Consider the following 12,459-nt stretch of genomic DNA (forward strand, 5'->3'; position numbering starts at 1 on the left):
TGTGCTTGGGTTTTTATCTATGTGAGTCTTTTTGTTATTGTCATTTACAGATGACGAAAGAGTAAAAAGGTTAAATGACTTCTCTAGGGTCAATGAACAAGGATTCAAACACAGAGGTCTGTGGGATCGCTTTCTACTATCCCCCATATAGTAGGCTAAAAGCCCATCTTACATTACCCCAGTTGCAATTAATATCTTCTAAAGAAGGAAGGTAGATAGGTTGAGAAGCCACACCACTGGGGCTGCTTGGGTGATCTGTGCTTCCATGAAGCTGTCACACTCACTGTGGGCTCCGAGTTAGCAGGACATCTGCTCCAGTACACCAGAGAACAGCTCACACAAGTGCCCTGGAGGGGGAGACAGGAGGTCAGTGCAGGTGTCCCTATGAGAGGGAGCAGTGGCGACGGTCCTGTGGCTGGTTTCATGCTTCCCTCCCTGAGAAGGAAACCCCACTGACCCATGATCCTGGCCTCTCTACCCACCTCCTCCCCACACCGACTCGACTGTGGGGAGAAGGAGTGAAGTCAGCGCTGGGGGTGGGGGCTGGTGGGAGGAGTTTAGGAGAGAAAACTGAGCCTGCTCAGAGCAGCCCCCTTTTTTACTTCTTTCAGAGCCATCCTGTCCGTGGGCTCCCAGCTTCTGATCAATTCTCTGCATGCAGGGAGGCACCTGCCCCTGAGGGGGACATTGCAGTTATTCACCTGTGCTAGGGATGAAGTATTAGCTTTGGTTACAGACTTAAGGCCATGTCCTCCAATTAGCTTGGCAGCAATATAGCCGAACACTGAATCTCTGCCTTTCAGTCTCCTGGATTCTCCTCTACTGGTTCAGGGTGATGCAATTGGGAGTGTGCCTCCCATTTCTCCAGATCCTCTCTGACCTTCTCTGTCTGGCTCTGTGCCCCAGAAGGTAGACCGTGAAGGATGTTCTGAAGCTCCCTTGCCAGCTTCTGATTGGTGTTGGCCAATGTCCAGTCACTAGCAGGATTTTGGTGGGTAGGAGGACAACAAGGTCAAGGATTTCATCCCTGCTCCCTCTCTACAGCTCCTGATGGAAGTCACCTCTTCCACGCTTCCTGATCTCACTGGGTTCGGGTAACTCTATGTCCTGTCCCTGGGCTCTTTGGTCCCTAGGGAAGCAGTGGTTTCCTGCTTCTCCTTCAAAGCTCCAGCAAAACTTATTTGTTTCCTTAGCCCTGTCCACACCTCTGCAGTAGCTCCTTCATTAGAATCTCTTTGTTTGGATCATCTCAGATGGATTCTGTTTCTTGCAGGGACCATAACTAGTACAGAGTGTTGTTATTAAACCTCTAAAATCCAAACATACATGGCCAAAGGCAGCTATGGATTCAGCCTGGTAAACACTGAGACTTCCAGAGGGTACCAGCTGCTTCTACTCTTTGCTAGTCTTAAATACTTTCCAGAGAATGCATTTGGACTTTTGATGAATCCACTCAAAAACCATTCTAAACCATGTAGAGCAAATAGATTCGACTTTAAACCTAGAGAAAATAGTAAAGGAAGAGTTCATTCTAAGGCAGCTATTAGGAAGTTCTTTTCCTTATGTAACCAAAATTCTTTGGGTTGTAGCTCAAACCCACATCTTGATTCTGTTCTTTAGGGAAATGGAGAATAAGCTTTTGAATAATCTGAAATCGAACAGGTGATGAACCTGCCCAGTCCTTGTTGCCAAAGAATGAACCAAACATAAATCACTGCTGGGGACTGGCTAGGAAAGTGACCATGTTTCTGCTTCTCTTAAAAAGGGGTTCTCAGCATGGAATCAAATTCTCCAGATGGCATCTGACTGGCACAGAGGATCAGCTCCGTTCTCTATGGCCTAAATCATATCAGAGTCATTACATCAATTAAAATATCTAGAATTAAAAGAATCAGCCACAATCCTGTGCCAGGTGCTTGGCCAGCTATTTCCAGCCTTCATAACAAGAAGAGGAATCAGTAAAACAAAACAATAAATAAATAAAATGAGACCATTTTTCCTTGTTTAATGTTCATGTTCTAAGGATATTGTGAGAGCAATCACTAATGTATTATTGAAGTGTCCTGAAAAGAAAGACCCAGACCTATTATTGTTAAAACTTGGGGTTATGTTTTCCATGGGAACTGAAATAGTGCATGTACAGCAGTGTTGGAATTTCAGGTGCTTTGATTAAAACTGGCTGAGCCGGCTGAGTGCAGTGGCTCACGTCTATAATCCCAGCACTTTGGGAGGCTGAGGCAGGCGGATCACGAGGTCAGGAGATCGAGACCATCCTGGCGAACACAGTGAAACCCCGTCTCTACTAAAAATACAAAAAAATTAGCCAGGTGTGGTGGCGGGCACCTGTAGTCCCAGCTACTCGGGAGGCTGAGGCAGGAGAATGGCGTGAACCCGGGAGGCAGAGCTTGCAGTGAGCAGAGATCCCACCACTGCACTCCAGCCTGGGCGACAGAGCGAGACTGTGTCTCACACAAAACAAAACAAAACAAAACACAAAAACAAAAAAACTGGCTGAGCCAAAAAGTTGCTATGGAATTAGGAAAGGCTAGAGGGTACAGAAGCTCATAGGGAAACAGAAAGTTTGGTTTTTTGAAAAGTACTGCAGAAAGATGGTTGATTGGCTAGGCCAGAGCAGCTACCTGAGAAGAAATTCTATTTTAAGTCCCTCTTAGAGTAAAGCTGTGAGCCTGAAGCAAGGTGGTCCCAGATGACAGGGACAGGGGAAGGAAGAGGCAGGAGACTGAGCCTAAATCCCAGGGGTTGGGTTGGAAAACCCTGATCGGATCCCAAAGCTCTGGTATAGTGGGTAAATAATCTCTCTCCAAAAATGTGTGTCCCCTAGAACCTCAGAATGTGATCTTGTTGGGAAATAAGGTCTTTGCAGATGTAATTAGTTAAGCTAACATGAGGTCCTGCTGAATTAGGGTGGGCCCTAAATATAATGATTGATGTCCTTATAAAAAGAGGAGAGGTGGGTGGGACACAGTGGCTCAGGCCTATAATCCCAGCACTTTGGGAGGCCGAGGTGAGAGGATCATTGCTCAAGCCCAGGAGTTTGAGACCAGCTTGGGCAAGATGGTGAAACCCCATCTCTACAATAAAAAAGAAGAAAAAAAATTAGCCAGGTGTGGTGGTGTGCGCCTGTCATTTCCAGACTGGGCAACACAGTGAGACCCCTGCAGCTACAAGCCACGGAATGCCAAGAATTGTTGGGAGCCCCCAGAATCCAGAAGGAGGCAAGGAAAGAAAGATTCTTCCCTAGAGCCTTCAGAGGGAGCAAGGCTCTGCTATCTTGATTTCAGACTTCTGGCCTCCAGAATTGCGAGAGAATAAATTACTGTTGTGGCAAGCCTCCCAGTTTGTGGTAATTCATCATGGCAGCTCTGAGGAGCCAGTACTCCTGGGCAGCATCTATCATTGTGGAAATTCCCCAAGGAACTGTGGTTCACAGTTTATGAGGTGGGACTTCAGACCCACCTGCGTCGTCATGAAGGCGGAAGCCCTTTGGGGACAAGGTTCTGGAAGTCAAACTTTCTTTGACACCTGTCTCAGAATCGTGAGGAGTGGGATGCTGTCTGCTCTGAGGGGCTGTTTGGGGCCCTTACTTATTTTTCTAGTTTTCTTACCAGTTTCATCTCTCTCTTTGTTTCATCACATCGATGGGGCAGAATCGGGACAATGGAGGGAGGAATGAGAACTCCTGTCAGTGTGTAAATTCGGCCATTTTTGGCAGTGATCTCAATTTCTTCCATTGCCACATCATTTGCCAGAATCTGTCCCTGGAAAGAAAAAATGACACCTCTAATTCTGTATTGCAGGACTGCCAGTGATCCTCAGGCAGACTGAATGGTGGCAACTTTGCTAAAAAGTCCTCAACATCACTTAACTTTTCATTGGAGGGTAGGTTGCTATTATAAGGGTTTGGCTGACAGGGAAAGATTGAATCTGTTCAGTGAATTCTTGACTAACACCAGGCAAGGATGCCTTTGTAGAAATGGTTCTTGCAGGTGCAGGGCTAAGTACGAATTATAATTATTCAAGCTCTGCAATATACTTGCTGTGAGACCTTGGGCAAATTCTTTGACCTCTCTGTGGTGAAATAGGGATCCATTCATTTGAATACACTTATTGACCTCACTTATGCTCTGCCTTTGGATTTGGGTATACATCTGTGAACAAATAGATGAGTTCTTGCTTATGTTTTAGTGGAGGGAGCAGAAAATGAACCAATTAGCAAAGATTTCTGATCTCCACTTTCCTCATAAACCTGCCACCCACTCCCTGCAGTATTAATGACAGCTTCATTCTTCTGGTTGCTCAAGTCAAACTCTATGAGTTATCCCGGCTTCCTCTGTCTTCACCCCCATTTAACCCATCAGCAAATTCTGCTTTATCTACTTTCAGAATATTAGTTTTTGCAATTTTTTAAAAATTGCAAGACTGCAATTACTTTTGCACCAACCAGATACATTCAAAATTCAACCACTCCTCACCATGTCCCTGCCACCACCCTGGTCTGAGTTACCATCAGTATTCTCCAGATTATTGCAATCAAATCTCCTCACCAGCCTCTCAAAATGTATGCCTGATCATGTCATTCCTCAGTTCAAAATCCTCCAACTGCTTCTCCTCTCATTCCAAGTAAGACCTGCATCCTTACCCTGACTTCTTAGGCCATGTGTGACCTGACCCCCACTCTCCTCCTCTCTCTCTTGCCCAGCCTCCTTTCTTACTCTTCTCCCTTTTGCTCCCTCTGCTCTAGCCCCACTGGCCTTGCTGTTCCTCATATAGCCCAGCATGCTCCTTTCTGCTCTGTGCTTTTCACCCTTGCTGTTCCCTCTGGAATGTCCCCTGGATATTCACACTGCTTGTTCCCCTATTTCCTTCAGGTTTTGTTCAGATGTTTCTTCCCCACGAGGGCTTCTTGAGTATTTATCTAAGATGTTGGCTCCATCCCCACCTTCTGTCCCCCTTCCTTGCTTTGCTGTTTTTCTCCTTAGCACTTGCTGCTATCTAATAGATGATATATTTTATGCATTCAACTTATTTTCTATCCCCTATTTACTAGAATGAAATTTCCATACAACCAGGGACTTTTGTCTGTTCACTGGTCTGTCTTCAGGACCTAGAACAGTGCCTGATGCACAGTAGGAACTCAATAGATATTTGTTGAAAGAATGAGATAATCATCACCATCAACAGTGATTCTATATCAACCCCGTGCTGCTGGATATTTGTTCATATTGCAACCCCAGGGAGTTAGATGAATAACGCAGCCTTCTTTGGAGTTCTAAAAATAAATTGTGTTCCCCTGACCTCAGGGTCTTTGCACATGTTCTCTCTTTTTTTCGTCTGGAACTCTTTTCTACTGATCCCTGTCCAATTTCACTTTATTCATAGCATGGCCATCACCTCCTCACTGAGGACCTCCTGGCCCGAAGACGCTCTCAGACTCCTCCTGTTCTGTGCTCTCACAGCCCCCTGAATTTCCTCTTGGGCGCATTCATAACCATTGTAATTAAATAACTCATTGCCTAGTGAGTTATTTAAAGTCTGTCTTCCCTGCTGGGCTAGAAGTCTATCTTTTTCACTCCTTTATTCTCAGCATCTAGTGCAGACTCTCACACATGTAGCTGCTCAGCACATATTTGCTGAGAGAAGTGAACAAATGAATGAAATAATCATAAAGATTTTAAGCCCATGAGTTAGCATAGAGGCAGGATAACCTGATGAATAATCATTATCAGAGTAAAGATGTGTTCAAGTGATGCTGGCGGTGTTTGAGTTTTCACTTACGTTGTCGGTGGTGTTGAACTGTATGAGCTGGTTGGCCATGCTCCTGATGTGAGGGGTGGAGATGAGAGTGGCCACTTCAAGCTGCGATAAGAAGAGAACAAAACGCAGAGATGTTTGGGGCCACACACAGGGGCCTGAGTTCTTAAAGTCCTCACTAGAAAAAATAGGCTTCAAAGTGAAATAAGTAAAGGGAGTTTTGATCTCAAGAGTTTTTGTGGCTTTGAAGATCGCTCTGATAATGGACTCATTGTTCATGGCTGAGGGTTTGTTCAGAGCTACAGGTAAAGGACATTTTCTAACATCAGAATATTGGAATTCAAGACTAAGTTAGCTATCTTGGAAGCAGAGAGAAAGTAGCAGCAGGAAAAGTGGGGCCAACCTGGGTAAATGGGACAATGTGATATCTGACGAGTTCCAGAAGCTTCCGAGATCCCTGCAAAGGAACCAAATACTTCTTTAGTCAAAGAAGAAAATGCAACACTTCCACTCTTGTGGAATCCTCTTCAAATGACGTTAGACAATCAAGAAAAATGACCCATAATCTATTGGGAAATCCAGGGTGAGAGAAACCTCACCTCGAAATAGCTAACATTCACCAAATTCCCACTCTGTGGAAGAGGCTGTTTTGAAAGCATAATATGCACGTCTCATTTAATCCTCCCAATAGCCATGTGAGGTGGGGACTCCTATTGACCCATTTTATGTGTAGTAATACTGAGATTCAAAGACATGTCCAAGGTCACAAAGCTAACTCAGGATATAAGCCTAAGAATCAGCCCAGGCTCTCAGTTACTCTGCTCCATCACTTATCAGAATGTCTAAGGCTATATTCGGGATTTTCTAAGACAGCCTTGATTTATGATTCTGTTCCATTTGCTCCATAAATAAAAGTCTGTTTGTCAGACCACATACAGGTACTTTAGGATTATAGAGTCATAGGGATAGCGATCACCTTTTCCTTCCATGAGAAGTTCGTCCCTCTCCTTCAAAGCCCTTTCCAAGGTTTCTCAAGCTTCATAAAACTGAAGCAGCAGTGGAGAAAACAGGGTCCTAGCCCCACAAAGAAGGCTGTAGACAGGATGAGCAGCCCCTATAGGGTGCCCTGGAGGGAGGCTGCAGAGTTGAGGAACACAGGGACCATGCTCTTTGTGAGAAGAAGGCAGTGGCCACAGAGGTCTGCTGTGGTTTATCTGCAATCCCCCAGCTAAGTCAGAGATGGGTGTAACAAGCTTCACAGCCCTCAAGTTCTGCTATTTAAGTAGCACAGCCACAGTCACTCTGGCTTGGAAAAGTGAAGGATCACAAATCAAGATCCTAATAACTGCCAAGAGGTTTAATGTTCTAAGAACAGGTTGCAACAGGGTGAAGTCCCAGGCTGAAAGAAAGCCCTGCTGAACCTGAATTTCCTCACCCAGCCTCCTCTCTGCATTTGACCTTGGTCACTGTGCCAAGGGAGTTACCTGTTAGTAGCAGGACCACCTATCCTGCTGTCTGGTACAACCCTGGTCTATGCCTATTGTCCTGGCAGCTCCATTCACTTTCAGAAGTGACCTGGCATGGATGATGTTATATGGCCACCATATCTATTAGCCAATAGCATTATGTGCAGGGCAGAGTTATCAATAAGAATGTTGAAACTGACCACCAGTTAGCCAGCCCTGGAAGTGATACTTTCTGCAGCCCTGGTTCTGTTACTATGTGACCTTGAGCAAGTCACCCAGCCTTTACATCTCAACTTGCATCTTCAACTTATGTCTCAGTTACTGCATGGTATTCAGAAATGGAGACTTACAGGCAGAAGCAATGTTATTACATGCTCTGATGCTCAGTGGTAGAAGGAGTGAGACAAAGTGGGGACTGTTGGGAAACATCCCCCAAACTTGACTGCATCCACCAAACTGGACTGCAAACTCCTGGAAGGCAGGAGCTGGGTCTGTCTGGCTTGCTAACCACCCATCACCATGTCCCCAGCCAGTGCAGTGTGGGGCATACAGAAGTTTTCCATAAATATTTGTGCCAGTAAATTAAGGGCGTGGGTAGGGGTCCTGGAAGGAGCACTGAGCTGCCCTCAGGAACATGAATCTAGTCTTGGTTCTGCTTGTGCATAACCTTCTGCAAGTCACTTAACCCCTGAGTCTGTTTCGCCTGCAAAATAAGGGGACTGGTATGGATTCCTTCCAGTCCTCTGATGCTTCTATAGGAAAGCATTTAGCAATGAGATTATCCACTTTCAAAGCCTCAGGAATTAATTGCTGAATCCTTTTGACAAGAAACAGAAGAATGAGAGGGACAAAGGAATTGATCCGCATCACTCCCGTTACTGTGTGTGCCTGTGTCTTATCTGGCTGAGATCTATTGGAGCCATTGCCCAGTTCGAATTCATTCCAGTGTGGCTCAAACTGACAGGATATGTTTCCAGGTGCTGTTGTTGAAGAGCCTTTTGGTGCAATACATTCTTTTATGAGGGCACTCACTTCCTCCCTGCTGTTTTAGGTAAAATCAAAACCAAACAAAACCAAACTCAAGTTCTTTGGTGAACTTGAGGCAGAAAGAAATAACTTGACCTTGAACTCTATAAATTGACGTCCCTTTCCCCACTTTACTTGCAGGGTGTCTGTGAATTGGCAAGGGCAGGTGTCTTGCTCTCTTTGCTTTTATTTCTGTCTGGTTCAGTGATGAAACCATAAACTGGGGCTTGTAATCAGAAGCTGTGGTCTCTGCAGGGATGGGAGGGTTTCCAGACTGAAATTTTGCCTCAGAGAGAAGTAGAAAGATACACTGGGACGAAAACATGACATTCCAAAGTCAGCATTAGAAGCCCTTCTTCTAAAGAGGACTGTTTATTTTCCATTTCATTGGCATAGCCGATGGGGAATTTCCTGCACTTTTCCCTGAAGATAAAGCTGTTAAGATGGATGGAAACAGAAGGAGCTTTGTACAGGTTGAGAAAAATTAACCTCTCTGTACCTGAGAAAGAAGCAGAAATGATTGTACTTCTCCCCTAGAAATTGAAATGGAAAAGCAGTTTTTAACTCAGAACAAAGAGACCTGAAGTTTCATAATCTTTGCAGGCAGAAAGATACGCCTTGGAGAAAAACAAGATTGAGAGTCAGGAGCAGTGGCATGCATTAGCCATTTTTGTGGTGTAAGTATTCTTACCAAAGGCTTATTTCAAGCTATAAATGTTGTCTCATTGAACAGAGCTCAGAAGAGATGTACACAATCTACTCTTGAGAGCTTAAATGAGTCATTTCCAGATACCACTGGAAGGAGTTACAAGGGAGGAGAAAGAGAAGAATGTCTGGAACAAAGGTGCCTGACAGAAAAGCAATGAGGTTGATTTTTTTCCTATTCTAGTTAAAAGGTTTTATTTTAATTTTAAGTGTGTCATAGAACTCTTTTATTATTATTATTTTTAAAATGTGCATCAAATTAGAAGCTATGTACTCAGGGAGGCCACATAATCTCAGGATTTTAATAATTTCTTAGCAGAACATTACCTTTTTTTTTTTTTTTAGCTCACTTTAAGTATGAATGTGAGTTCTAAAGAGAGGTCTCGCAGTTTTCTGCAATAGCTAGGTTTCATAAAATTTGAGTGTGAATCATATTTTGAAATATCATTCTATTTTGGAAGACCCTGGGAAATATGGCTTTTCCTATGGAAACTTATAACTATTCTTTTCATATGTTGAACATCTGTTTGCAATGTAAGAGATTACTTTTTGATTTATCTCCTTGTTAAGTTTTAAAAAAATCCTAAGTTTTTTGACAGCAAGATATCCGTATAGATACCTGAAAGCATTCTAAAAAGGGATATATATCTATGTGAATTCCTAAACCTAACAGGCAACAACTTTCAGCATTCCCAAAACAGTGTGGGCTGGAGCTATCTGAATTAGAAAGTTGGTGGTTACCAGCATGTCTATTTCTGGGCCTCATCTCAGCACCACTAAACAAGAATGCTTGAGGTAGGGCTTTGGAATCTGCCTAGATAGCAAGCTCCATGGATGGTTTCTGACTACACTATACTTTGGGAATCACTACCCTAAAAGATTGGGACATCCTTTCTTCCTTCCCTCCACATTCTATATAATCAACACTGATCTTTATGAAGTCATAGGTCATCTCTCCCCATTACCAAGATGGTGGCATAGTTTCAGGGCACTGGAAGAAAGCATGTGACCTTTCATGTAATTCCACTATTTGACATTCTAACGAACAAAATTCCACAATAGGCTGTCCTCTTCAAGTTAAGTCTATTATTTCTGGGAAAGGAAACACTTTAAATGGTTTCAGTCTTTGACACCCTGATATGAAGAAATCAATAATTGCCCTTTTAGAGGAGAATGTGAGAGAACTGAAAGCCCATGGTGGAGAAAGATGAAAGCAATAGAAAGGAAAGGAAAGGCTGAAGCATCTAAAAATAACATGTATTATTTTTGAAGTTTAGCCTAGGCCTGGCCCTGAATGGCCTAGTTTAGGCTTCATTCTCTAGGTGGTTTTAGACTTGTAGGGAACTTAAAGTGTTGATTTTACTAGTGAGAAATATTAGAAGAGTCGGGACAAATCAAACCAACCATTTAGGCCTGGGATTGCAAATACATTTCATTTCCTGTATCAAGTCTAATTGATTATAGCTACTTGAAATTCTATCGAAAAGACTGAAGCCATATCCAGGCTTAGTTCCAGAATGTTGTGATTGATTAGTGATGCCTGCCTTGGTTGTTGGAAGGTAGGTGGTGATACATGTGCAACTTATTTACTATCTCTAGTTTAGGAAAAACCTGTTTGGACACGGACTGAGGCAGTGCTGCTGACACGATGCCATCAGAGCAAGCAGAATACGGTACCTCTGGAGAAAGGAGGTAATTGAGAGTGCCGTCCTTCATGTTATTCAATGCTTCATTACTTGGAACAAAAATGGTGTATGGTCCACCAACTCCATCCTCATCTAAGGCATGTCCCAAATTGGTTTCCTGCATTTGGGAAATGAAATTTTGTATCTGCAGCCTACCTTGGACAAATATTTAACATAATTCCCCAGAAATTTATAATTGACACCCCTGCTAATTTTACAAAAGTCTTGACATAAACATTTTTCAGAAAATTATGAAAAGTGCGTACCTCTAACAAAGATCTGAACTTGCTGTACCTTGGTTGTAGCATTGTCATTATGGTTTGCTAAAAAGAGACATTTTGCTTAAAAATCAGGAAATAAAATGTTGTGATTTAGGAAATACAAACCCTAACATTTAAAGACTGATGACAGAGTTTATGTGTCAGTATGGATTTATATAAATGAACCTGGTCAACTGCAATGCATTATATAAATGTTTGCTGTCATTGAAACAGTAGTTCAGATCTGCATGTTCTGAAGTATCCTTTGGCCCTCATCATCTAGGTCAGAAGTAATAAGTTTTATTGCAGCAACAACTGTCCTCTATAAAACATTTTCATGACGATTGGTCATGGACTGAGTTGCCTGATGCAGTACTAAAAGAGGTAAAAAAAAATCCAGATCTTTCCCACATATGTTACTGCATGTCTTGCTTTCTTTCTGCAGAGATTCCCAGGATTCTATTGGAAACAGACAAACCACCTCTTCCTCTCTCTGCTCGAGATCCTAGCACAAATGAAGCACAAGCACAGAGTGCTGGCATGCTCTGGATGTGACTCTCCAGGGAACAAAGGAAGATGGACCTGGGCTGATGTGACTTTTATCTAAATACTCACCTCATTGTTGCTCTCAAATGTGGGTTCTAACTTGTCCATGGCTCTGTCAAGGATGTGCAGAAGCCCATTGGAAGCAATGATGTCCCCCTGTATAATTTTTACCTTTTTTTTGCCTCCATGGAGTTTAAGCTTTATTTGATTGTCCTAAAACACCAAAGAAAGATAAAATAAGATTAATATGGTGTCCTGGAAGGAGCAAGCACTGGAGTAGAGTCAGAAGTCTTGAGTCCTTGGGCTTTGATATTTATTGGCAATGTGATTTTGGATAAGTCACTTAATCTAAAGTGGGGATGAAAGTATCTGCTTTGTTAACCTCACAGGGTTTTCATTAAGATCAAATTATATAATGTATTAAAGCACTGACAACTATATATGCTAAACCTGGGTAAGGTATTATCAAGCTCTTCTCCAGCAGACTGCAGGCTTCATAAGGACAAAACTATTTAATTTACTATAAATTCATCACTCATTTTAGTGTCTTACACAGAGAAGGCACACAATAAAAATATTTGTGGAATAAATAACTGAAGCTAATTCCTTCTTCCTCCCATATAACTCCTAATAAGTGACAGACTTAGTAAATATTGGTTGAATGAATGAACAGGTAAATACATGCATATCCTTGTGAGAAAGCAAGCCACATCTTCATATCTGTCATTCATCCATCCATGCATGCATCCTCCATCCATTTCTCCAACCATCCATCCATTCACCCATCCATCAGTCCATCCATCCATCCATCTATCCATGCATCCTCCATGTATCTCTCCATCCATCCATCCATCCATCCATCCATTCATGCAACCTCCATGCATCTCTCCATCCATCCATCCATGCATCCATCCATCCATCCATCCATCCATCCATCCATCCACCCACCCACCCACCCATCCGGTGACCTATCCATGTATCCATCCATCCATCCATCCA

General features: G+C 43.0%; 1 protein-coding gene across 1 annotated transcript in view; it reads right to left on the reverse strand.

The window, feature by feature from the left end:
- Positions 1-12,459, reverse strand: part of STAB2 (stabilin 2) — a 182,248-nt gene that overhangs the window by 107,702 nt on the left and 62,087 nt on the right. Inside the window, exons 13-19 of the mRNA XM_032171502.1 lie at positions 11,530-11,673; positions 10,921-10,977; positions 10,647-10,772; positions 6,176-6,229; positions 5,797-5,877; positions 3,627-3,779; positions 285-347 (exon numbers count right to left, since the gene is read on the reverse strand). Coding sequence (XP_032027393.1) covers positions 285-347; positions 3,627-3,779; positions 5,797-5,877; positions 6,176-6,229; positions 10,647-10,772; positions 10,921-10,977; positions 11,530-11,673 — 678 coding nt within the window. The remainder of the gene's footprint in view (positions 1-284; positions 348-3,626; positions 3,780-5,796; positions 5,878-6,175; positions 6,230-10,646; positions 10,773-10,920; positions 10,978-11,529; positions 11,674-12,459) is intronic.

This window comes from Hylobates moloch, unplaced genomic scaffold (assembly GCF_009828535.3).
Source record: "Hylobates moloch isolate HMO894 unplaced genomic scaffold, HMol_V3 SCAFFOLD_12, whole genome shotgun sequence".
In the NCBI taxonomy this organism is placed as follows: Eukaryota; Metazoa; Chordata; class Mammalia; order Primates; family Hylobatidae; genus Hylobates; species Hylobates moloch.